Consider the following 27,794-nt stretch of genomic DNA (forward strand, 5'->3'; position numbering starts at 1 on the left):
GAGACATTAAAAGGACTCTAGCCAAAAGGGGTAACCCGAAAATGGTCAGAACTGTCCAGAAATGACCTGGACAGACGGGCACACCTTCAAATACCCATGTGACTGACTGTATATCCAAACACGTGGTGGTTTCATGACAGAGTCGACCTGTTAAAATAAGTGGCTCCACTGACCTTGTACTGCAGGCGGTGTCTCCTACCCTTTCAGTGACTCCACTAACCTTGTACTGCAGGCGGTGTCTCCTACCCTTCCAGTGACTCCACTAACCTTGTACTGCAGGCGGTGTCTCCTACCCTTCCAGTGACTCCACTAACCTTGTACTGCAGGCGGTGTCTCCTACCCTTCCAGTGACTCCACTAACCTTGTACTGCAAGCGGTGTCTCCTACCCTTTCAGTGACTCCACTAACCTTGTACTGCAGGCGGTGTCTCCTGCCCTTCAGTGACTCCACTAACCTTGTACTGCAGGCGGTGTCTCCTGCCCTTCAGTGACTCCACTAACCTTGTACTGCAGGCGGTGTCTCCTGCCCTTCAGTGACTCCACTGACCTTGTACTGCAGGCGGTGTCTCCTGCCCTTCAGTGACTCCACTAACCTTGTACTGTAGGCGGTGTCTCCTACCCTTCCAGTGACTCCACTAACCTTGTACTGCAGGCGGTGTCTCCTACCCTTCCAGTGACTCCACTAACCTTGTACTGTAGGCGGTGTCTCCTACCCTTCCAGTGACTCCACTAACCTTGTACTGCAGGCGGTGTCTACTACCCTTCAGTGACTCCACTAACCTTGTACTGCAGGCGGTGTCTCCTACCCTTTCAGTGACTCCACTAACCTTGTACTGCAGGCGGTGTCTCCTGCCCTTCAGTGACTCCACTAACCTTGTACTGCAGGCGGTGTCTACTACCCTTCAGTGACTCCACTAACCTTGTACTGCAGGCGGTGTCTCCTGCCCTTCAGTGACTCCACTAACCTTGTACTGCAGGCGGTGTCTCCTGCCCTTCAGTGACTCCACTAACCTTGTACTGCAGGCGGTGTCTCCTACCCTTCCAGTGACTCCACTAACCTTGTACTGCAGGCGGTGTCTCCTACCCTTCCAGTGACTCCACTAACCTTGTACTGCAGGCGGTGTCTCCTACCCTTCCAGTGACTCCACTAACCTTGTACTGCAGGCGGTGTCTCCTACCCTTCCAGTGACTCCACTAACCTTGTACTGCAGGCGGTGTCTCCTACCCTTCCAGTGACTCCACTAACCTTGTACTGCAGGCGGTGTCTCCTACCCTTCCAGTGACTCCACTAACCTTGTACTGTAGGCGGTGTCTCCTACCCTTCCAGTGACTCCACTAACCTTGTACTGCAGGCGGTGTCTACTACCCTTCAGTGACTCCACTAACCTTGTACTGCAGGCGGTGTCTCCTACCCTTTCAGTGACTCCACTAACCTTGTACTGCAGGCGGTGTCTCCTGCCCTTCAGTGACTCCACTAACCTTGTACTGCAGGCGGTGTCTACTACCCTTCAGTGACTCCACTAACCTTGTACTGCAGGCGGTGTCTCCTGCCCTTCAGTGACTCCACTAACCTTGTACTGCAGGCGGTGTCTCCTGCCCTTCAGATGCATCTCTTTGGCGTTGGGATCGTTGAAGCTGCATTCACACAGCTTACAGTGGAACCGGATTACCTTGCCTTCATCGTTACGCACCTACAGATAGTAAAATACATTTGTTTTTTAAAAAGATGGCTATAAAAAAAGTCAGTCATGTTTCAGATACTGCTTTCATTATTCAACAGTGAAGACCTAGGACTCTTTAAAAAATGTGCCTTGTATATAAAACACACATTGCTGCTATGACAGCCTCCACTCTTCTAGGAAGGCTTTCCACTAGATGATGGAACATTGCTGCTATAACAGTTGCTATAACAACTGCTATAAAAGTGAATGCTGGAATTTAACAATTAATTATGCAAATGAGCAAAAGGTGTGTGCATTAGAGAAATAGAAGCCTGTTGTGTTTTTAAAATAGGACATTCCACTACACCTGTCAGTCATTCAGGTGTCCTGTGTGTTCTAGATGTCAACCGTACCTCTTCCACATAGTCATGTCCAACAGGCTGCACATCACTCTGCAGGGCAGCCAGGGTGGACGCAGACAGAGAATCAGAGGACTCGTTCTTGGACTCCTGAACCTGGGGGACCAATGAGGGCAGAGGAGGTTTGGATACCTCCACCTTGGCTTCCTCGGTCACTTTCCCAGTAGTCTGAAGCTTGCTTCCTCCTGGAAGAAGAAGAAATCCAGAATGAGAACAACCAATGACTTGTAGCTTTTAAAAACAGGGAACAGATGTCAATTCCATATCAATTTCAGCAATACCATGACACCCACTATCTCAGATTGTTTTGAAATCATTTGTAGTTAGAAACCTGTAGGATTGGCTTTCCTGAAACGCTTTGTTAAATTAGGTTAACGTAAGCTAATTGATTGCACCCAAATTGGCTATTTTAATTAATATGATTCAGGTATTCAATAAATACTTCACCCAATATTCGATTTGGACCAAACAATCAGATGTTGGGTACTACATTTTATCTACAGCCTATAACAAAAAAAATAAACAAAAAGCCAATTTGGGTGCAATCAATTAGCTTAATTTCTCGGAGATCAAATGATATTTCAAGAATGTTAAATCGTGTTGGTTACTAAATACAGAAACGATTTCAGAATAATTTGAGATTGACAACAAAAAACCTCTTTCTGGTGCTTTGAAGTTGAATGACCCAGATGTCAAAGAGTCTAGAGCGTCAAAGATGAAAGCCTACGTTGTTTATTAAGACGTAACTAGATCGTAAATTGTAATCTATTCCTGTCAGAGAGCTATCCTCTACCAGAACATGTGGCTTTTCAGCCACAGAGCAGATTCAGTAGTTGCTTAGTGAAAAGGTTTGGGAATGCTAGCGATCGTTAAGATTACAGCGTTGTCTGCTTGGTGCAGTCAGGGCTAGTTAAAACTGAGCAAAAAAAGAAAAATATCCCTTTTTCAGGACCCTGTCTTTCAAGGGTAAGTCGTAAAAATCCCCCAAAAATTTCACAAATCTTCATTGTAAAGGGTTTAAAAAACACTGTTTCCCATGCTTGTTCAATGAACCATAAACAATTAATGAACGTGGAACGGTCGTTAAGACACTAACAGCTGACAGAAGGTAGGCAATTAAGGTCACAGTTATGAAAACTTAGGACACTAAAGAGGCCTTTCTACAGACTGAAAAACATCAAAAGAAAGATGCCCAGGGTCCCTGCTCATCTGTGTGAACGTGCCTTAGGCATGCTGCAAGGAGGCATGAGGACTGCAGATGTGGCCAGGCAATAAATTGCAATGTCTGTACTGTGAGACGCCTAAGACAGCGCTACAGGGAGACAAGACGGACAGCTGATCATCCTCGCAGTGGCAGACCACGTTTAACAACACCTGCACAGGATCGGTACATCCGAACATCACACCTGCGGAACGGGTACAGGATGGCAACAACAACTGCCCGAGTTACACCAGGAACGCACAATCCCTCCATCAGTGCTCAGACTGTCTGCAATAGGCTGAGAGAGGCTGGACTGAGGGCTTGTAGGCCTGTTGTAAGGCAGGTCCTCACCAGACATCCCCGGCAACAACGTCGCCTATGGGCACAAACCCACCGTCACTGGACCAGACAGGACTGGCAAAAAGTGCTCTTCACTGACGAGTCGCGGTTTTGTCTCACCAGGGGTGATGGTCGGATTCACGTTTATTTTTGACGGAATGTGCTTTACACCGAGGCCTGTACTCTGGAGCGGCATCGATATGGAGGTGGAGGGACTGTCATGGCCTGGGGCGGTGTGTCACAGCATCATCGGACTGAGCTTGTTGTCATTGCAGGCAATCTCAACTCTGTGTGTTACAGGGAAGACATCCTCCTCCCTCATGTGGTACCCTTCCTGCAGGCTCATCCTGACATGATCCTCCAGCATGACAATGCCACCATCCATACTGCGCGTGATTTCCTGCAAGACAGGAATGTCTGTGTTCTGCCATGGCCAGCGAAGAGCCCGGATCTCATTGAGCACGTCTGGGACCTGTTGGATTGGAGGGTAAGGGCTAGGGCCATCCCCCCCCAGAAATGTCCAGGAACTTGCAGGTGCCTTGGTGTAAGAGTGGGGTAACATCTCACAGCAAGAACTGGCAAATCTGGTGCAGTCCACGAGGAGGAGATGCACTGCAGTACTTAATGCAGCTGGTGGCCACACCAGATACTGACTGTTATTTTTGATTTTGACCCCCCCCCCTTTGTTCAGGGACACATTATTCCATTTCAACTTGTTCAGTTTATCTCTCAGTTGTTGAATCTTGTTATGTTCATACAAATATTTACACATGTTATGTTTGCTGAAAATAAACGCAGTTGACAGTGAGAGGACGTTTCTTTTTTTTGCTGAGTTTAGTTCGGGTCAAGAGCGGTTTCAAAAGAGGCCCTATTGGAATATAAATGCACGATTATCTGAAAACAAAAATGTAATCGTCATTCAAACTAAGTAATAGCATGTTCTACACTGAAGAAATATATAAAAAACACAACATATAATGACGGTCCAATGAATAATGAGCTGAAATAAAAAATAAAAAAAACGAATTTTTCCACAAAAAAGTGAAATTCACAACATTTCTTTACATCCTTGTTAGTGAGTATTTCTCCTTTGCCAAGATAATCCATCCACCTGACAGATGTAGCAAGATATTTGATGTCCAGTCATTTCATACAAATAGCTTATAAACTCATCCAATAGACAGCATGAGAATTCAATTATATGTATTTTTGGTACATCTGATAGGACTCTTACCCACAACTCAGTCTGAAATGGTCATAAATCCAAGAATAAGAGAGAAAACATTGTGAAACTGCATCAAATTAACAAACAAGGTTGTAATAACATGATTATAAAGACAGACAGAGACCGACCAACGATGATGATAAACAGACAGAGATAATCAGAGTGAAACAAAAGGAGAACTCCCGTCAGAACAATCTGTCCGAATTCTGGCCTTAGTTGATCCGGCCTCAGTTTGGCCTGTCTTTAACCTCAGACTAGCAGTGATTAATCTCCTCATTAGCGTGGACTGCCAACTATGGCTAACCTCAATTTAGCCGACCGTTTGGTCGATGGGCTGTTGGTCGACCTAATCGAGAAGTGGTAAATATGCAAATAATTTAAAAAATGGCACACGAGACACCCGTCTGATTGGACTAATCCATTGCTGAGGCCAGAGACACCCGTCTGATTGGACTAATCCATTGCCGAGGCCGCGAGGATGACACCAGTAGTACATTTAACATTAATTACCACCATTTATAATCTACAATGTTTACAGTAATTTAATTACCATCATTTATAATCTACAATGTTTATGGTAATTTAATTACCATCATTTATAATCTACAATGTTTACAGTAATTTAATTACCATCATTTATAATGTACAATGTTTACAGTAATTTAATTACCATCATTTATAATCTACAATGTTTACGGTAATTTAATTACCATCATTTATAATCTACAATGTTTACAGTAATTTAATTACCATCATTTATAATCTACAATGTTTACGGTAATTTAATTACCATCATTTATAATCTACAATGTTTACGGTAATTTAATTACCACCATTTATAATCTACAATGTTTACAGTAATTTAATTACCACCATTTATAATCTACAATGTTTACAGTAATTTAATTACCACCATTTATAATCTACAATGTTTACGGTAATTTAATTACCACCATTTATAATCTACAATGTTTACAGTAATTTAATTACCATCATTTATAATCTACAATGTTTACGGTAATTTAATTACCATCATTTATAATCTACAATGTTTACGGTGATTTCTGTTAATACATTCAATATATTATATATATTATTATTATAATCAGTCTTGTCGTTGTCAGAGTGGACACGCTGGTCGCAGAGCGCACTACCTAGGCTACACAAAATAGTTATGTTCCATTTACGTGTCGTCAATTTATTAATCGTCTTTTGTTCTGTCAATCTTGAGTTTGATTACCCGATTGGCCTGCATGTTAATGTAGTCCTATAAATGTTCCCCTTGGGGGTGTTAAACTAATTCTGACTCTCTTAACTCACCACCGTGGAGCTTCTCAAAGTAATTATTTCTTTGCCTCAAAACAGGAAGTAAACTAAGTGTTTATTTATTTATTTTTTTAAAATTTTTAAACATCCATTTAAGAATGACAACAGTTCCTCAACGTAGCTTAATCTGTACAGCTCCTGTTCGATAAACACTCAGCATGAAAGAGAGGGGAGGAATGTCACACTCTGATCTGGTGAAAATGTCATAAAATAGGTTCTACCTGAGTACTTCTTACCCCTTGTGCAGCTGTCTGGAGATTACTGGTGAGGGAAACCCGAGGGCCTAGAATATTCTATACAATGGTGCAAGCTTGTACTAGAACACATTTCAGTTCGGAACCAAGCTAATAGTTGATACAAAGTTCAGTTCCTTGCAGACAGGCCACGCATATACAATGTGATGTATAGGATATTATTATTATTATTATTATTATTTTTTTTTTAATCAGGATATTTTCTACCTGCAGGCTGCAATGTATTTATTGGTTGGCTTTGTGTCAGCCATTTTGACATATTGGCAATGGAAGCTACAAATCTAAAAGTATAATTTTCATATAATTTTGATTAAAACACATGACAATGATTGAGATATGAAGACTTAAATTAAAACTATTCTACAAAAATAAAAAACATAAATAAAATCACACCGGGCACGCAGATCAGTAGAAACGGTAAGATAACTGTGGCAATCCGAATGGAAAAGGTTTCCGACCGCTGGTGCAGCCCGTTACCGGTAACGTCAGGAGGATAACGGTAGAATCTGGCCAGCAGCGGAGGGAGGAGGGGAGGGCTTCCCCCGTTAGTAATTTGTATGTCTTAATGATTTGATCAAAGCGCTTAAAGCATCAGACAAGCTCAGTGGCCTACATATAGTTGATTTTATTAAAACATAGGGTGTGCGTCTATGGAAAAATAGACGTTTAAAAAAAACGTAGGCCAAATCAATTGGTCAAAAGAACAGACTCTCGGTCGACCAATATTTATTTTTTGATTGTCAGGGAAGCCCTACTGCCAACACAGCAGCAGACTAACCTAGTGCAGAGCCCCTTGTCATTAGAATTTCATCAGGGACCATGTTCCACATTGCAAAGCTTATTTCAGTAGGGGGCAAAACAGTCATAAACATATTTAACCTATGATTTTTAGGAAGGGAAAAGATTCTCCAAGTCTTTCAGTAGTTTGATTATTATTCTTTTTTTTAAAGATATGGAACAAAGAAATATAAAACCCGACAGCCCCTTCTTACCAACAAAGTTGATCTTGGGGGCGTTGACCTTCTTGACGGCTGTGGTGGCTGCTGATAGGCTGTTGACGGCTGTGGTGGCTGCTGATAGGCTGTTGACGGCTGGACCCTTTCCTATCCCAGCCCCACCCTGGCTGACGATGTTGACCGATTTCAGGTAGGAAGAGTTAGATGTGAGGGTGGAGGAAGAGGAAGCAGGGGTCTTGGAGGGGGCGGCCGTGGTCGACGTAGGGGTCTGTGTCACCACACTGGGTTCTGTCGAGGGGATGGGCTTCCCCAGCTTGGTGTGCAGCTTCACCACCTTTACACACGGGGACACGAGGAGAGGACACGGGGACACGAGGAGAGGACACGGGGAGAGGACACGGGGACAGGACACGGGGAGACGGGGAGAGGACACGGGGACACGGGGAGAGGACACGGGGAGAGGACACGGGGACACGGGGAGAGGACACGGGGAGAGGACACGGGGAGACGGGGAGAGGACACGGGGACACGGGGAGAGGACACGGGGACAGGACACGGGGACACGGGGAGAGGACACGGGGACGAGGACACGGGGACGAGGACACGGGGAGGGGACACGGGGAGGGGACACGGGGAGAGGACACGGGGACACGACACGGGGACACGGGGAGGGGACACGGGGAGAGGACACGGGGACACGGGGAGAGGACACGGGGACACGGGGAGAGGACACGGGGACACGGGGAGAGGACACGGGGACACGGGGAGAGGACACGGGGACACGGGGAGAGGACACGGGGAGAGGACACGGGGACACGGGGAGAGGACACGGGGAGAGGACACGGGGACACGACACGGGGACACGGGGACGAGGACACGGGGAGGGGACACGGGGAGAGGACACGGGGACACGACACGGGGACACGGGGACGAGGACACGGGGAGGGGACACGGGGAGGGGACACGGGGACACGGGGAGAGGACACGGGGACACGGGGAGAGGACACGGGGAGAGGACACGGGGACACGGGGAGAGGACACGGGGAGAGGACACGGGGACACGGGGAGAGGACACGGGGAGAGGACACGGGGACACGGGGAGAGGACACGGGGACACGGGGAGAGGACACGGGGAGGGGACACGGGGAGGGGACACGGGGAGGGGACACGGGGAGGGGACACGGGGAGGGGACACGGGGAGGGGACACGGGGAGGGGACACGGGGAGGGGACACGGGGAGGGGACACGGGGACGGGACACGGGGACGGGACACGGGGAGAGGACACGGGGACACGGGGAGAGGACACGGGGACACGGGGAGGGGACACGGGGAGAGGACACGGGGACAGGACACGGGGACAGGACACGGGGACACGAGGAGAGGACACGGGGAACAAGAGACATTTTTAGCGGTACTTCTCAATCAGTGGGCCTTAAATGTTTCAGAAAGTCCGGGAAAATATATATATTTTTTTAAATGTCAAGCTTTTCAGTGGGCTTCAGCACCAAACAACCTGATGATATGAAACCCCAGCAGTCTAAAAACTAAAAACGTTCCCCAGCGACTCCTGTGGCGGGCCGGGCGCAGTGCGCGCTAACCAAGGGGGCCAGGTACACGGTGTTTCCTCCGACACATTGGTGCGGCTGACTTCCGGGTTGGAGGCGCGCTGTGTTAAAGAAGCAGTGCGGCTTGGTTGGGTTGTGCTTCGGAGGACGCATGGCTTTCGACCTTCGTCTCTCCCGAGCCCGTACGGGAGTTGTAGCGATGAGACAAGATAGTAATTACTAGCGATTGGATACCATGAAAATTGGGGAGAAAAGGGGGTAAAATTTAAAAATAAAATGTTCGACTGGATCAGGATGAATATATATTAGAAGACCGAAACGGCAGATGGAGGTGGTCTGCTGCCCGGGACGTGTCTGAAAACATGCCAGATCCTCCAACGCCTGGACAGGTATTTTAAATGGAGCGCGTCACGTTTCAGCAACATGGTGCCAGACCGCGCAGTCGACAGGCGTGGCACGCAACCATTGGTTGAAACAATGCAACGTCTGAGCAGGGGGAACGTGACCAGAGGAGTGATGTCTTCATAGACTGAGTGCTGATTGGGTGACCAAACAGCATGTGGTTCCTTATCCCCTAAGCCCCCCCCCCCCAGACTGGCCATGAGGTCTGGAAGTATTTGATAGGAGGTTTTGCCCCATTATGCAGATCGCTGTCTGGTATTGTTGGCGTCTAAGTAAAGCCAAGTACTAAGAGTAGAGATACTCTTAATGATTGGCTATGAAAAGCCAACTGACATTTACTCCTGAGGTGCTGACCTGTTGCACCCTCTACAACCACTGTGATTATTATTATTTGACCATGCTGGTCATCTATGAACGTTTGAACATCTTGGACATGTTCTGTTATAATCTCCACCCTGCACAGCCAGAAGAGGACTAGCCACCTCTCATAGCCTGGTTCCTCTCTAGGTTTCTTCCTAGGTCCCGGCCTTTCTAGGGAGTTTTTCCTAGCCACCGTGCTTCTACACCTGCATTGCTTGCTGTTTGGGGTTTTAGGCTGGGTTTCTGTACAGCACTTTGAGATATCAGCTGATGTACGAAGGGTTTTATAAATACATTTGGTTTGACTAGGACTCAGTAATTGTGGATCTCCCCTCAGAGTCGGGTTCTTTAGGTCCAGGTAAAAAGTAAAGCACTGTGATAACTGCTTATTACAAGCATTTTTAAAAGCCCGGGTAGCCTTACCTTCTGGTGCTTGGCCCCTCTGATGTGTGCAGCATATGCATCTGCCCCGGTGCAGGAGACGTCACAGAGCTCACAGCGTAGCTGGTTCTGAGTCCCCCGGGCTGAGCTTCCTCCACTACTGCTGCTGCTGCTGTTCTGGGAGGCCTTCAGGGCCACCTCTTTCTTCTTGTGCTTTTGACCCTCCAGGTGTTCCTTGTAGGTCTGGGTGGAGAACAGGGAGACGTATAAAAATCATGTTCTCTAGATCGTTTTGTTTTTTTTAGCTCAGAGTTCAAGTGGAGCCTTCACACTTCAGCACACAATGGAAAAGGAGGGGGGTGTTTAACAATGACAAAAATCATGAAGGGCTTACTGAGAACTTTTTTTAAAGGACTACATTTGAAGTAGAAAATAAGTAGATGGATTTATTTTAGCTCACTTTAATCCACTGTTACAGGATGTCAACAGGTGACTGGCGTTTGGACATAAAGCTAACGTCTCCCTCAGAGTGACCTGACCATTGCACTTAGATCATATTTCTATCCTAGTGGCCTCATTGAGACAATGTAACTAAATAATGATACTTTAAGAAGTAAATTATAGCTAGAGAGAGGGACAGAGGTGTTCTCTAAGCTCACCTGGGGGTCCTGACTAGAGAGAGAGGGACAGAGGTGTTCTCTAAGCTCACCTGAGGGTCCTGACTAGAGAGAGAGGGACAGAGGTGTTCTCTAAGCTCACCTCGGGGGTCCTGACTAGAGAGAGAGGGACAGAGGTGTTCTCTAAGCTCACCTGGGGGTCCTGACTAGAGAGAGAGAGGGACAGAGGTGTTCTCTAAGCTCACCTGGGGGTCCTGGTTAGAGAGAGAGGGACAGAGGTGTTCTCTAAGCTCACCTGGGGGTCCTGACGAGAGAGAGGGACAGAGGTGTTCTCTAAGCTCACCTGGGGGTCCTGGTTAGAGAGAGAGGGACAGAGGTGTTCTCTAAGCTCACCTGGGGGTCCTGACTAGAGGGAGAGGGACAGAGGTGTTCTCTAAGCTCACCTGGGGGTCCTGGTTAGAGAGAGAGGGACAGAGGTGTTCTCTAAGCTCACCTGGGGGTCCTGACGAGAGAGAGAGGGACAGAGGTGTTCTCTAAGCTCACCTGGGGGTCCTGACTAGAGAGAGAGGGACAGAGGTGTTCTCTAAGCTCACCTGGGGGTCCTGACTAGAGAGAGAGGGACAGAGGTGTCTCACCTGGGGGTCCTGACTAGAGAGAGAGGGACAGAGGTGTTCTCTAAGCTCACCTGGGGGTCCTGACTAGAGAGAGAGGGACAGAGGTGTTCTAAGCTCACCTGGGGGTCCTGACTAGAGAGAGAGAGGGACAGAGGTGTTCTCTAAGCTCACCTGGGGGTCCTGACTAGAGAGAGAGGGACAGAGGTGTTCTCTAAGCTCACCTGGGGCTCCTGACTAGAGAGAGAGGGACAGAGGTGTTCTCTAAGCTCACCTGGGGCTCCTGACTAGAGAGAGAGGGACAGAGGTGTTCTCTAAGCTCACCTGGGGGTCCTGACTAGAGAGAGAGGGACAGAGGTGTTCTAAGCTCACCTGGGGGTCCTGGTTAGAGAGAGGGACAGAGGTGTTCTCTAAGCTCACCTGGGGCTCCTGACTAGAGAGAGGGACAGAGGTGTTCTCTAAGCTCACCTGGGGGTCCTGGTTAGAGAGAGAGGGACAGAGGTGTTCTCTAAGCTCACCTGGGGGTCCTGACTAGAGAGAGAGGGACAGAGGTGTTCTAAGCTCACCTGGGGGTCCTGACTAGAGAGAGAGGGACAGAGGTGTTCTCTAAGCTCACCTCGGGGTCCTGACTAGAGAGAGAGGGACAGAGGTGTTCTCTAAGCTCACCTGGGGGTCCTGACTAGAGAGAGAGGGACAGAGGTGTTCTCTAAGCTCACCTGGGGGTCCTGACTAGAGAGAGGGACAGAGGTGTTCTCTAAGCTCACCTGGGGGTCCTGACTAGAGAGAGAGGGACAGAGGTGTTCTCTAAGCTCACCTGGGGGTCCTGACTAGAGAGAGGGACAGAGGTGTTCTCTAAGCTCACCTGGGGGTCCTGGTTAGAGAGAGAGGGACAGAGGTGTTCTCTAAGCTCACCTGGGGGTCCTGACTAGAGAGAGAGAGGGACAGAGGTGTTCTCTAAGCTCACCTGGGGGTCCTGACTAGAGAGAGGGACAGAGGTGTTCTCTAAGCTCACCTGGGGGTCCTGACTAGAGAGAGAGGGACAGAGGTGTTCTCTAAGCTCACCTGGGGTCCAGCACAGCTGATCTTGCAGACGTCACAGTAGTGGATCTGTGGTGGTTTGGGGGGCTGCTTGGGTTTCAGCTGCTTGCTCTGGAACGGGGTCAAATTAATTTTAATCTTAACAATAAAAGCAGTTAAGATAGACAAAACATATATTACTTAAAAAAAAAAAAAAAAACAGTACATAGTAAGAAAATACTAATAGAAATAAGACCTGGAAGGGAGGTTTCTTGGTGAAGGAGCTTCCTGTCCAGCCTGCTGAAGCTGCTACTGCCGCCACGGCCTGTTTCTGCTGCTGCTGCTGCTGCTGGTAGTAGGTAGAGGCAGCCGAGTACACCGCTGCTTCATAGCCAGAATACGAGGTGCCTTGGGGGGGGGGGGGGGGGGGGGGGACACGGGGACAAGAGGAGAGAGGAGAGGTTTAGGAGAGGACACATGGATAAGAGGAGAGGAGACAGGGATCAGAGGTTTAGGAGAGGACACAGGGATCAGAGGAGAGAAGAGAGGTTTAGGAGAGGACACAGGGATCAGAGGAGAGGAGGTTTAGAAGAGGACAGGCCAGAAGCCAGACAGTTGGGTAGGCAGTAGTGAAGTTGGTTACAAAATTACAGTAACAATCCCAAAATTCAGAGAGGTTTTCCAGAAACCTTGGTTGGAGGACTTCCTCCTTGCTTATTCCCTTCAGACTCTAGGAATCCTCCAACCGCGATTTCTGGAATCCTGGGAGGGAATTTTGGGGGGTGGAAAAAGTTTCCCCAATCTTTGCAACCCCTAGGTGTATTTGAATGCTTACCAGAGTAGGCGACGGGGTTGGTACTATACGTGGGGCTCTGGGAGTACGTGACAGCGTTGGTCGAGTAGGTAGTTGGCAGGTAGTGCATGCTGGTTACGGCTTGCATGTCGTGCTTACCAGAGTACGTGACCGCGTTGGTGGAGTAGGTAGGGCTCTGGGAGTAAGAGGGGACCACAGAGGCGGCGGCTACGGGCTGAACGGCGGAGGAGACCGGGTAGATGGAGAAGGGCGCGGCAGGCTTGATGGCCGTCACCTGCCTGGTCTGCTGGGTCTGGGTGTAGGGGGTCAGACTGGCCTGGCTGTAGCCTGTTTTAGAAGCTGCAGAAGCAGAGACGTGAATATTTGTATGCCGACACGATGCATAGCTAGGTTTCCATGCAAAAATAAAAATGGCACATTTTTCCCAACAGATACGTTTCCATCAAATTGACTTTTTGCAAGATAAGTCTGTGCGTGATGACAGTGCAGATAATAACGCAAGTTAAATAGTTCAGTCAACTCTACTGATAAAATAATGAATACAAATAAATAAAAAGGTGTCTACACCAGAGGTCTCCAACAGACTGATCCAGTGTCTACACCAGAGGTCCCCAACAGACTGATCCAGTGTCTACACCAGAGGTCCCCAACAGGCTGATCCAGTGTCTACACCAGAGGTCCCCAACAGGCTGATCCAGTGTCTACACCAGAGGTCCCCAACAGACTGATCCAGTGTCTACACCAGAGGTCCCCAACAGGCTGATCCAGTGTCTACACCAGAGGTCCCCAACAGGCTGATCCAGTGTCTACACCAGAGGTCCCCAACAGACTGATCCAGTGTCTACACCAGAGGTCTCCAACAGGCTGATCCAGTGTCTACACCAGAGGTCCCCAACAGGCTGATCCAGTGTCTACACCAGAGGTCCCCAACAGACTGATCCAGTGTCTACCAGCCCACCTATGAGAAGCTCCAATCAATTCTGAAACCATATAGATTGTATGGAGTTCCATCGTAGACTGTCATAAAGCTCCAAGCTACTATCCAATCAGACAGATATGATCCCACCCCTGGTTAGCCACTATTGGCTTAAAAAAAAAAAGCCAAAACGTAACACAATATCTGCCTATGCTTCCTGGCTGATGTTTTGGTCACTTTTGAATGCTGGCGGTGCTCTCACTCTAGTGGTAGCATGATGTGCCATCCTGGATGAACTGCACTACCTGAGCCACTTGTGTGGGTTGTTGACTCCGTCTCATGCTACCTCTCGAGTGAAAGCACCGCCAGCATTCAAAAGTGACCAAAACATCAGCCAGGAAGCATAGGAACTGAGAAGTGGTCTGTGGTCACCACCTGCAGAACCACTCCTTTATTGGGGGTGTCTTAGTAATTAACTTTTATTTGACAAAATATATTGACAGAAAACTCATTTTACACCAAAGACCAAAGAAAGAGTTGTAGGGTAGAGAAGAATGTGCAATAAACTGTATGGTTTCCTGAGTCGTAGTGGGAGGACCACACAACAGATCTGTAGCCTAATAAACTGTATGGTTTCCTGAGTCGTAGTGGGAGGACCTCACAACAGATCTGTAGTCTAATAAACTGCATGGTTTCCTGAGTCGTAGTGGGAGGACCTCACAACAGATCTGTAGTCTAATAAACTGCATGGTTTCCTGAGTCGTAGTGGGAGGACCTCACAACAGATCTGTAGTCTAATAAACTGTATGGTTTCCTGAGTCGTAGTGGGAGGACCACACAACAGATCTGTAGTCTAATAAACTGCATGGTTTCCTGAGTCGTAGTGGGAGGACCTCACAACAGATCTGTAGTCTAATAAACTGCATGGTTTCCTGAGTCGTAGTGGGAGGACCACACAACAGATCTGTAGTCTAATAAACTGCATGGTTTCCTGAGTCGTAGTGGGAGGACCACACAACAGATCTGTAGTCTAATAAACTGCATGGTTTCCTGAGTCGTAGTGGGAGGACCACACAACAGATCTGTAGCCTAATAAACTGCATGGTTTCCTGAGTCGTAGTGGGAGGACCACACAACAGATCTGTAGCCTAATAAACTGCATGGTTTCCTGAGTCGTAGTGGGAGGACCTCACAACAGATCTGTAGTCTAATAAACTGTATGGTTTCCTGAGTCGTAGTGGGAGGACCACACAACAGATCTGTAGTCTAATAAACTGCATGGTTTCCTGAGTCGTAGTGGGAGGACCACACAACAGATCTGTAGCCTAATAAACTGCATGGTTTCCTGAGTCGTAGTGGGAGGACCTCACAACAGATCTGTAGTCTAATAAACTGTATGGTTTCCTGAGTCGTAGTGGGAGGACCTCACAACAGATCTGTAGTCTAATAAACTGCATGGTTTCCTGAGTCGTAGTGGGAGGACCTCACAACAGATCTGTAGTCTAATAAACTGCATGGTTTCCTGAGTCGTAGTGGGAGGACCACACAACAGATCTGTAGTCTAATAAACTGCATGGTTTCCTGAGTCGTAGTGGGAGGACCACACAACAGATCTGTAGTCTAATAAACTGCATGGTTTCCTGAGTCGTAGTGGGAGGACCACACAACAGATCTGTAGTCTAATAAACTGCATGGTTTCCTGAGTCGTAGTGGGAGGACCTCACAACAGATCTGTAGTCTAATAAACTGCATGGTTTCCTGAGTCGTAGTGGGAGGACCTCACAACAGATCTGTAGTCTAATAAACTGCATGGTTTCCTGAGTCGTAGTGGGAGGACCTCACAACAGATCTGTAGTCTAATAAACTGCATGGTTTCCTGAGTCGTAGTGGGAGGACCACACAATATCTTGTGACTCCAAGCTCACTTCTATACGATGATTATTATATCAGTATTTGCCCATTGTCATTTCCAATGCCATTTCACACAGAATTAATTTTACATTCACAAAAAAAATCCCACCTTGGATTTTTATTATGATATTTAAAAAGTTTACTGACAAATTAGCTGTTTCCATTAGGCCTGTTGTGAGAATTTTTTAATCTAAGATTTACTTTACTTGCAAAAAGTTTGGCTGGAAACCTGGTTTATGAAACCGGCTCCCTCGCCCCACAGTCACGCCGCCTAGGGCTCCCTCGCCCCACAGTCACGCCGCCTAGGGCTCCCTCGCCCCACAGTCACGCCGCCTAGGGCTCCCTCGCCCCACAGTCACGCCGCCTAGGGCTCCCTCGCCCCACAGTCACGCCGCCTAGGGCTCCCTCGCCCCACAGTCACGCCGCCTAGGGCTCCCTCGCCCCACAGTCACGCCGCCTAGGGCTCCCTCGCCCCACAGTCACGCCACCTACAGCTTCCTCATCATAGTCAGTTATCGGCTCGGTGGAAGGCCCAGGCCTTAACTAACCACAACTAACCTCATCACAACAGAACTAGTCTACTAGCCAACGTTTGGGAACTAATTAAAATTAAATTACTTGTTTACGTGGCTTTTATGCTCTATTAAATGACTCTGAGTGGAAGTCTAATCCATCACTTACATTGTTTGGCTGTGTCCATAGCAACGTTTAGAAATGAGGTGGAAATGAGGTGTCCAAAAATCAAAACAGGAATGACTATATCTAGTAGAAATGTAAAGTCGCCATCACCTGGTAGCGTTTTCTTCCACGTGGCGTCCCAGGATGTGTTGAGGGAGGCGGCCTGGTAGTAGGACTCGGCGGTGGGTTGGGGCTGTACGGCTACCGCAGCGCTAGCTACGGGTTGCTGGTAGTACTGCTTAGGGTCGTAGGTCACCGCCGGGGCCGTGGACCGTACGTAGGAGTAGGAGTCCTGAACGAGGAGAGCACAGGGGAGTGTCAGGATAAACAAAATAATAATTTCACATCCCATATTTGTTTTAATGAAAGATGTCAAACAAGGTGGGGTGATTCAGTACGGCAACCTGATTCACCTTCTCCCAAATTGTGGAGCTAGCTAATGCTACGTTAATGGATTAAAAACATTTTTTTTTAACTTTGTTTAACTAGGCAAGTCAGTTAAGAACAAATTCTAATTTTGTTCGATGACGGCCTAGGAACAGTGGGTAAACTTCCTTATTCAGGGGCAGAAGGACAGATTTTTACCTTGTCAGCTCAGGGATTCGATCTTGCAACCTTTCGGATACTAGTCCAACGCTCTAACCACTAGGCTACCTGCCGGTTACTAGTCCAACGCTCTAACCGCTAGGCTACCTGCCGGTTACTAGTCCAACGCTCTAACCGCTAGGCTACCTGCTGGTTACTAGTCCAACGCTCTAACCGCTAGGCTACCTGCTGGTTACTAGTCCAACGCTCTAACCGCTAGGCTACCTGCTGGTTACTAGTCCAACACTAACCACCAGGCTACCTGCTGGTTACTAGTCCAACGCTCTAACCACTAGGCTACCTGCCGGTTACTAGTCCAACACTAACCACTAGGCTACCTGCCGGTTACTAGTCCAACGCTCTAACCACTAGGCTACCTGCCGGTTACTAGTCCAACGCTCTAACCACTAGGCTACCTGCCGGTTACTAGTCCAACGCTCTAACCGCTAGGCTACCTGCCGGTTACTAGTCCAACGCTCTAACCGCTAGGCTACCTGCCGGTTACTAGTCCAACGCTCTAACCGCTAGGCTACCTGCCGGTTACTAGTCCAACGCTCTAACCGCTAGGCTACCTGCCGGTTACTAGTCCAACGCTCTAACCGCTAGGCTACCTGCCGGTTACTAGTCCAACGCTCTAACCGCTAGGCTACCTGCTGGTTACTAGTCCAACGCTCTAACCGCTAGGCTACCTGCTGGTTACTAGTCCAACACTAACCACCAGGCTACCTGCTGGTTACTAGTCCAACGCTCTAACCACTAGGCTACCTGCTGGTTACTAGTCCAACACTAACCACTAGGCTACCTGCCGGTTACTAGTCCAACGCTCTAACCACTAGGCTACCTGCCGGTTACTAGTCCAACGCTCTAACCGCTAGGCTACCTGCCGGTTACTAGTCCAACGCTCTAACCGCTAGGCTACCTGCCGGTTACTAGTCCAACGCTCTAACCGCTAGGCTACCTGCCGGTTACTAGTCCAACGCTCTAACCGCTAGGCTACCTGCCGGTTACTAGTCCAACGCTCTAACCGCTAGGCTACCTGCCGGTTACTAGTCCAACGCTCTAACCGCTAGGCTACCTGCCGGTTACTAGTCCAACGCTCTAACCGCTAGGCTACCTGCCGGTTACTAGTCCAACGCTCTAACCGCTAGGCTACCTGCCGGTTACTAGTCCAGCGCTCTAACCGCTAGGCTACCTGCCGGTTACTAGTGCAACTCTCTAACCGCTAGGCTACCTGCCGGTTACTAGTGCAACTCTCTAACCGCTAGGCTACCTGCCGGTTACTAGTGCAACTCTCTAACCACTAGGCTACCTGCCGGTTACTAATCCAACGCTCTAACCGCTAGGCTACCTGCTGGTTACTAGTCCAACACTCTAACCACTAGGCTACCTGCTGGTTACTAATCCAACGCTCTAACCACTAGGCTACCTGCTGGTTACTAGTCCAACACTCTAACCACTAGGTTACCTGCCTCCCCACTCTAACCACTAGGCTACCTGCTGGTTACTAGTCCAACACTCTAACCACTAGGCTACCTGCTGGTTACTAGTCCAACACTCTAACCACTAGGCTACCTGCTGGTTACTAGTCCAACGCTCTAACCACTAGGCTACCTGCTGGTTACTAGTCCAACGCTCTAACCACTAGGCTACCTGCTGGTTACTAGTCCAACGCTCTAACCACTAGGCTACCTGCTGGTTACTAGTCCAACGCTCTAACCACTAGGCTACCTGCTGGTTACTAGTCCAACGCTCTAACCACTAGGCTACCTGCTGGTTACTAGTCCAACGCTCTAACCACTAGGCTACCTGCTGGTTACTAGTCCAACGCTCTAACCACTAGGCTACCTGCTGGTTACTAGTCCAACGCTCTAACCACTAGGCTACCTGCTGGTTACTAGTCCAACGCTCTAACCACTAGGCTACCTGCTGGTTACTAGTCCAACGCTCTAACCACTAGGCTACCTGCTGGTTACCAGTCCAACACTAACCACTAGGCTACCTGCTGGTTACTAGTCCAACGCTCTAACCACTAGGCTACCTGCTGGTTACTAGTCCAACGCTCTAACCACTAGGCTACCTGCTGGTTACTAGTCCAACGCTCTAACCACTAGGCTACCTGCTGGTTACTAGTCCAACGCTCTAACCACTAGGCTACCTGCTGGTTACTAGTCCAACACTAACCACTAGGCTACCTGCTGGTTACTAGTCCAACGCTCTAACCACTAGGCTACCTGCTGGTTACTAGTCCAACACTAACCACTAGGCTACCTGCTGGTTACTAGTCCAACGCTCTAACCACTAGGCTACCTGCTGGTTACTGGCCCAACACTAACCACTAGCCTACCTGCTGGTTACTAGTCTAACGCTCTAACCACTAGGCTACCTGCTGGTTACTAGTCCAACGCTCTAACCACTAGGCTTCCTGCTGGTTACTAGTCCAACGCTCTAACCACTAGGCTACCTGCTGGTTACTAGTCCAACGCTCTAACCACTAGGCTACCTGCTGGTTACTAGTCCAACGCTCTAACCACTAGGCTACCTGCTGGTTACTAGTCCAACACTCTAACCACTAGGCTACCTGCTGGTTACTAGTCCAACAGCTCTAACCGCTAGGCTACCTGCTGGTTACTAGTCCAACGCTCTAACCACTAGGCTACCTGCTGGTTACTAGTCCAACACTCTAACCGCTAGGCTACCTGCTGGTTACTAGTCCAACAGCTCTAACCGCTAGGCTACCTGCTGGTTACTAGTCCAACGCTCTAACCACTAGGTTACCTGCTGGTTACTAGTGTGATTAAAAACCAAACAGAATCAAAAAAACAGACTTTAAAATAATATGAGGTATAACAATTTCTAATCGGTCTGGAGAAGAAAATAAGCCTAAAAACTCCAAAATAAGTATTGAAATGCGAACCCTTAGCAAAACAAAAGGAAGTTAAGGGGAAAGCTGTCTAACTATTACTTTACCAGCCGTTTCCTTGTTTGTTAATACCTAGGGTACATTTCAGAATGCCTTTAGCCTAAAAATTCATGAACACTCAAAACATTGTGTTGAATTAAAGCCGTTAGTTACCTGGTAACCCACCTGGTAGTTCTGGGAGGTGACCGGGGGAGGCGGCGGCGGGACATCCGGCTGGCGTTGCGCGTAGCCGTAGTCTGCGGTGGCGTGCGCCGGCTGGTACCCGCCGTAGGCTGCGGCGGTGGCTGCGGCTGCCACGGCAACTGGGGCGGGCCTGGCTACAGCAACCGTGGCAGCAGTGGGAGCGTAGGCTGCTGCCACGGAGTGGGCCGCCACCGGTGCCTGGTGTACTGTGTAGCTGGCCACGGTGGTAGGGTGGGTGTAGGCCACCGCGCCCGGCTGCTGACTGGAGGAAAAAGGGAGAGCGGTATGACTGCGTGTCAATAGGTCAGAGTTCTGATTGCAGGTTATGACCTGCAGTATTTTCCATAAGCTTCTTTTTTCCACTTTATAAATGAACTAGGCTTCTTTTACATTTGACTTTCAATTCGCCGGGTCAGAAAAAGTCTGTATAACCTTCTCCCGCTTCGAACGAACGACATGCATCTTCTAGTGATCCAGTGATAGGACAGGCGCCTGTCAGTCAAAGCCTACCGATGACAGGGAAACACTGCTGATTTGTCAGTCTGCCCCGCCTCCTCGGTACCAGTGTTATTTGTTGTCCGCTGTGGCTGGCCGCAGTCAAATTTCTTTACACAGAGCATTATGCTTCAGCTACATCTCCTGTGAGTGAACTTACGTCTCATGTAAATGGTAACGATGAGTTGAAATCCACTGTTTTTGGTGGCACACTCATTTTCTTTTGCATTTTTCATTGGCCTATACAGCCACTGAGTTGGGCACCAAGGCGATCGACTGTGTTTTGATGACTGAACAGCGAGTGTGGATTATATAAGAAATGGTGTCGACCTGAATAAAGTCTATCCTATATCCATCACAGAGGTCTGTTCAAAGCCCGTGTTTAACACCTGCCTCATTCTCCAATCACACCTGTTGGTAAATGAATGGGCGCCTGACGTTGTATAAAAGTGGGGGTGCATAATCTGGTGGGGGGGTCCTCCCCCTGAAAATGTATGCATTTTTAAAACCATTTTCCTGCTATTCTATATGCTTTCTAAACAGGAAATCCATTTGGACAGAATCTTAGGTTTTTGCCTCAAAATGTAAATAGAATCCGCAAACTTCCTTCAAAGTCCCACCCACAGTGATTGACGGACAGGTCTAAAACCCTATCAACTGTGACGCAAACAGCCCCCTCCCCTGACAATCCCACCAACAGTGATTGACAGACCAACATAGTTTAAATGACACATTGGTTTCTTTACTCTAGAAAGTGTCCAGCGCAGCAGAGACAATAAAATGCACAAATTTGAAGATCATCATTGTGGCAAGTCATACACACAAATAGTATGTGGACACCCTTTCAAAATGTGTAGATTCGGGGGCCTCCCGGGTGGCGCAGTGGTCTAGAGCACTGCATCGCAGTGCTAACTGCGCCACCAGAGTCTCTGGGTTCGGTCGCGACCGGGAGGTCCGTGGGGCGACGCACAATTGGGCTAGCGTCGTCCGGGTAAGGGAGGGTTTGGCCGGTAGGGATTTCCTTGTCTCATCGCGCTCCAGCGACTCCTGTGGCGGGCCGGGCGCAGTGCGCGCTAACCAAGGGGGCCAGGTGCACGGTGTTTCCTCCGACACATTGGTGCGGCTGGCTTCCGGGTTGGAGGCGCGCTGTGTTAAAGCAGTGCGGCTTGGTTGGGTTGTGCTTCGGAGGACGCATGACTTTCGACCTTCGTCTCTCCCGAGCCCGTACGGGAGATGTAGCGATGAGACAAGATAGTAATTACTAGCGATTGGATACCACGAAAATTGGGGAGAAAAGGGGATAAAAAAAAAAAAAAAAGTGTAGATTCGGCTATTTCAGACACACAAGTTTGCTGACAGGTGTATAAAACACGAGCTCACAGTCATGCAATCTCCATAGTCAAACGTTGGCAGTAGAATGGCCGTAAGGGTTAACCATCATACGATTGCCACCTTTCGAAACAAATCAGTTCGTCAAATTTCTGTCCTGCTAGAACTGCCCCGGTCAACTGTGCCATTATTGTGAAGTGGAAACGTCTAGGAGCAACAATGGCTCAGCTGTGAAGTGGTAGGCCACACAAGCTCAAAAGAACATGACCGCCGATGCACATAAAGTCTGTCCTCGGTTGCAATACTCAGAGATTGCAAACGGCCTCTGGAAGCAACATCAGCACAATAACTGTTTGTTTAGGAGCTTCATAAAACAGGTTTCCATGGCCGAGCAGCCACACACAAGCCTAAGATCACAATGCGCAATGCCAAGTGTCGGCTGGAGTGGTGTAAAGCTCGCTGCCATTGGACTCTGGAGCAGTGAAAACGCGTTCTCTGGAGTGATGAATCACGCATCACCATCTGGCAGTCTGACGGACAAATCTGGGTTTGGCGGATGCCAGGATAACGCTACCTGCCCCAATGCATAGTGCCAACTGTAAGGTTTGGTGGAGGAGGAATAATGGTCTGGGGCTGTTTTTCATGGTTCAGGCCCCTTAGTTCCAGTGAAGGCAAATCTTAACACTACAGCATTCAATGACATTCTAGACGATTCTGTGCTTCCAACTTTGTGGTAACAGTTTGGGGAAGTCCCTTTCCTGTTTCAGCATGACAAAGCCCCCGTGCACAAAGCAAGGTCCATACAGAAATGGTTTGTCAAGATCGGTGTGGAGAACTTGACTGGCCTGCACAGAGCCCCGACCTCAACCCCATTGGGATAAATAGGAACACCGACTGCGAGCCAGGCCTAAACCCCCAAAAATCCATGTTTGTGGCTGAATGGAAGCAAGACCCAGCAGCCATGTTCCAAAATTCAGTGGAAAGTCTTCCCAGAAGAGTGGAGGCTGTTATAGCAGAAAATGGGGGGGACCAAGTCCATATTAATGCCCATGATTTTGGAATGAGTTGTATGGCAAGGAGTCCACATACTTTTGGCCATCTAGTGTACCTTGCAGTAAAACCAAATATGGACTTTAATCTCAAGAGAAGACCGGGTTTGATGGTAAAAACGGTTTGTCTTATTTAGAAAATAGTTCTTATCATAGGCTTAGGATAGGGTTTCCGTTAAGAAAAAGTGCCAATGTACATTTGACCAGCAAGATTTAACATTTCAGACAGAAATTTAGCGGACCCATATGCACTGAGTGAGTAACCCGATTAAGGTATCCAGAATGACAGAAATCCCATTTAGATGGTTTACTTAACAGGATGCAATGGCGTGAGTCCTTCTTACCGAATTTCAATGCACACTTTGAAGCTGTTAGAATAACTGCTAGCTCCGCCCCCACTTCAGCCAACAAGACAAGTAACGAACAGCAAAAATCACTAGGCTGTCAATTTAATATCCCCCATAAAAAAAAGTTGGCCAATTATTGGTCAGCTTGTTATTCTGTGTGAGAAAGAAATAGCCTATTCCAAAACAGACTCTGGGACAAGAGCCCAAATACATACAACTAGGCTACATAAAAAATAAATGTTTTACTTTAAATGAGGCTAACACCTTGCCCAAACCGGCTGCGCGCAAGCGCCATCGTGCATAAATGTATTTTGCCCCCCCACACCAAAAGCGATCATGACACGCAGGTTAAAATATCATAAAAAAACTCTGAACCAATGACATTAATTTGGGGACAGGTCAAAAAGCATTAAAACATGTATGGTAATTTAACTAGTTAGCTTGCACTTGCTAGCTAACGTTAATTTGTCCTATTTATCTAGCTTGCAGTAGCTAGCTAATTTGTCCTGGAATATCAACATTGAGTTGTTATTTTACCTGAAATGCACAAGGATCTCTACTCCAACAATCAATCCACACATAAAACGGCCAACCGAATCGTTTCTAGTCATCTCTCCTCCTTCCAGGCTTTTTCATCGTTTAAATTATATGGTGATCGAATCTAAACTTTGTATTACCACGACTACCGGCAAAACAGTTCGTCTTTCTATCACCCACGTGGGAGTAACCAATGAGGAGATGGCACGTGGGTACCTGCTTCTATAAACCAATGAGATGGGAGAGGCAGGACTTGCAGCGCGATCTGCGTCAGAAATAGGAATGAGTTCTATTTTAGCCCTTGGCGTCGCAGACGCTCGTTGGCTCGCGCGAGCAATAATTGAATAACATGGATTTCTAAATTTATTTTGCGACGCACGCGACGTGTCCGGTCTGGTCAGCATGTAAGGCAACAGATCAGATGGGTAGGCTGCGCGATCGTTCCATAACGGATTAGTGGCAAACCATTTGCCAAACATGCAAATGCAAGTGGTTTTATGCAACAGATGAAAATATCCATTAGATTAAAAAGAACATTAGAAGGGAGATCTAAAGATGCAACAACTAGCTACCTGGGTTACTGATATGACTGGGATTGTGCCTTTGGATACTGGGCAATGAAAGTCTAAAAAATAATTGCCTCTGTGTTTCTATGGTCAGATTTTACTTTAAAGTCCTTAAGACATACCTCAATACAAAGTAGTAAAACATTAAAGTCTCAATTAAATACATTCGAAAAGTATTCAGAACCCGTCACTTTTTCCACAGTTATCTTCTAAAACGGATTAAAAGTTTCCCATACACACAATACCCCATAATTACAAAGGAAATTTGTAAAAATGTTTAGAAAATTACTTAAATATGACATTTACATAAGTATTCAGACCCTTTTACTCAGTACTTTGTTTAAGCACCTTCGGCAGCAATTACAGCCTCAAGTCTTTTTGGGGTTTGACGCTACCAGCTTGGCACACCTGTATTTGGGGAGTTTCTCCCATTCTTCTCTGCAGATCCTCTCAAGTTCTTTTGGGTTGGATGGGGAGTGTTGCTGCACAGCTATTTTCAGGTCTCTCCAGAGAAGTTTGATTGGGTTCACGTCCGGGCCACACAATGACATGTCCCAAAGCCACTCCTACGTTGTCTTGGCTGTGTGCTTAAAGTCGTTGTCCTGTTGGAAGGTGAACCTTTGACCCCAGTCGGAGGTCCTGAGCAGGTTTTCATGAAGGATCTCTGAACTTTCCTCTGTTCATCTTTCCCTTGATTCTCACTGGTCTCCCAGTCCCTGAAAAACATTCCCACAGCATGATTCTGCCACCACCATGCTTCACTGTAGGGATGGTGCCGGGTTTCCACCAGACGTGACGCTTGGCATTCAGGCCAAAGAGTTCAATCTTGGTTTCATCAGAACAGAGAATCTTGTTTCTCATGGTCAGAGTCCTTTAGGTGCCTTTTGGCAAACTCCAAGCGGGCTGTCATGTGCCTTTTACTGAGGAGTGGCTTCTGTCTGGCAACTATCATAAAGGCCTGCTTGGTGGAGTGCTGCAGAGATGGTTGTCCTTCTAGAAGGTTCTCCCATCTCCACAGAGGAACTCTGGAGCTCTGTCAGAGTAAACATCGGATTCTTGGTCACCTCCCTGACCAAGGTCCTTCTCCCCGATTCCTCAGTTTGGCCAGGCGGCCAGCTCTAGGAAGAGTCTTGGTGGCTCCAAACTTCTTCCATTTAAGAATGATGGAGGCCACTGTGTTCTTGGGGACTTTCAATGCGGCCGACATTTGTTGGTATCCTTCCCCAGATCTGTGCCTCACAGTCCAGTCTCGGAGCTCAACAGACAATTCCTTTGACCTCATGGCTTGGTTTTTGCTCTGACATACACTGTCAACTTATATAGACATGTGTGTGCCTTTCCAAATCATTTTCAATCAATTGAATTTACCACAGGTGGACTCCAATCAAGTTGTAGAAACATCAATGGAAACAAAATGCACCCGAATCTTATAGCAAAGGGTCTGAATACTTATGTAAATAATGTTTCTTTTTTATACATTTGCAAAAATTTCTATAAACCTGTTTTCGCTTTGTCATTATGGGGTATTTTGTGAAGATTGATGAGAAAACTATTTAAATACATTTTAGACATTTGTTAATGTATTTAAATAGTTAAGGCTGTAACATAAAGTGTTAAAAGTCAAGGGTTCTGAATACACATTCTGCCTTCAGCTCATTGTGATACGCCACAATGGTAGTCAGGCCTCACGCCACAATGGTAGTCAGGCCTCACGCCACAATGGTAGTCAGGCCTCACGCCACAATGGTAGTCAGGCCTCACGCCACAATGGTAGTCAGGCCTCACGCCACAATGGTAGTCAGGCCTCACGCCACAATGGTAGTCAGGCCTCACGCCACAATGGTAGTCAGGCCTCACGCCACAATGGTAGTCAGGCCTCACGCCACAATGGTAGTCAGGCCTCACGCCACAATTGTCATTCAGTGCGATGTACTGAATGACCATTGTGGCGTGAGGCCTGACTACCCTTGTGGCGTGAAGCCTGCCTACCATTGTGGCGTGAGGCGCAGCACCACTGTTTGAGGAGCACCACCACTGAGATTCAGATCATAGTCGTTTATCAAAGATAAACAAAAATCCACACAGCAATTTAATTCGACCAAGTTATGCAAAAGTAACCTATTGACCGATAAGCATGACTGGTCAAATGCATTTTTATTGACTGGTATTTCCATCAATGAATAAGCTAAACAGCAATCACTTGCAGTTGGATTCCCCCCCCCCTTCTCCCAGACAAAATTAGCCAACGGCAGTTTTACAAATATTTTAAATCATCCAAACGCCGGCTATTCCCGTCTAACGGAAACCCTGGCCAAGGCGAGCCGGCTATTCCCGTCTAACGGAAACCCTGGCCAAGGCGATAACCAAAACTACCAACGCAACGTATTAATACTGTCAGTCATGTATATTGTAGAGTCATGTTTTTCTACTCAATACCACAACTCAAACATCTGAGATGTAAAGTCAAGTACTAAATCATTTCTCTGTGGATTTCAGACTGGACTCAAGGCTATGGATGTACCAGAGGCGCACACAAACGAGACAGATGCAGCTCAGCTCCTGAACACCATCGGTATCAAATACGAATTGAGAACAAAAAAAAGTCAAATATGAATCAATATCTAGATGGGTATCGAAGCAAAGCCACCATTCAATATCCAACTTTAAAAACCCCAAATATTCATATGACAGCTAGCCTATATGCTTCCATAGATTCTAATAGAAGACTGTAGTGACGGCAGGCCATTGTGTGTTTATTATTAAGAGGGGGAACAATTTCAACAAGAATCTTTGTCAACACTCATTCAGCAGGAACTCGTCATCATCTGACTGCAGACGAGACATCACTGCATCAAAATGAGGAACCAGGTGGTTGGACATATTAGAGAGAGAGAGAGAGACAGAGGCAATATTTCAGGAAAAATCATTTGCCGTTTGCTCCGATGACCATGGGAAACAGTGTTTTTTAAACCCTTTACAATGAAGATTTGTGAAATTTTGGGGGGATTTTTACGACTTACCCTTGAAAGACAGGGTCCTGAAAAAGGGATATTTTTCTTTTTTTGCTCAGTTTTAACTAGCCCTGACTGCACCAAGCAGACAACGCTGTAATCTTAACGATCGCTAGCAT

General features: G+C 47.6%; 1 protein-coding gene across 1 annotated transcript in view; it reads right to left on the reverse strand.

The window, feature by feature from the left end:
• Positions 1-27,794, reverse strand: part of LOC129826808 (zinc finger RNA-binding protein-like) — a 48,721-nt gene that overhangs the window by 13,393 nt on the left and 7,534 nt on the right. Inside the window, exons 3-11 of the mRNA XM_055887894.1 lie at positions 20,312-20,603; positions 16,765-16,945; positions 13,287-13,487; positions 12,591-12,742; positions 12,380-12,466; positions 10,132-10,332; positions 7,417-7,714; positions 2,074-2,264; positions 1,571-1,690 (exon numbers count right to left, since the gene is read on the reverse strand). Coding sequence (XP_055743869.1) covers positions 1,571-1,690; positions 2,074-2,264; positions 7,417-7,714; positions 10,132-10,332; positions 12,380-12,466; positions 12,591-12,742; positions 13,287-13,487; positions 16,765-16,945; positions 20,312-20,603 — 1,723 coding nt within the window. The remainder of the gene's footprint in view (positions 1-1,570; positions 1,691-2,073; positions 2,265-7,416; positions 7,715-10,131; positions 10,333-12,379; positions 12,467-12,590; positions 12,743-13,286; positions 13,488-16,764; positions 16,946-20,311; positions 20,604-27,794) is intronic.

Source organism: Salvelinus fontinalis, chromosome 28 (assembly GCF_029448725.1).
Source record: "Salvelinus fontinalis isolate EN_2023a chromosome 28, ASM2944872v1, whole genome shotgun sequence".
Classification (NCBI taxonomy): domain Eukaryota; kingdom Metazoa; phylum Chordata; class Actinopteri; order Salmoniformes; family Salmonidae; genus Salvelinus; species Salvelinus fontinalis.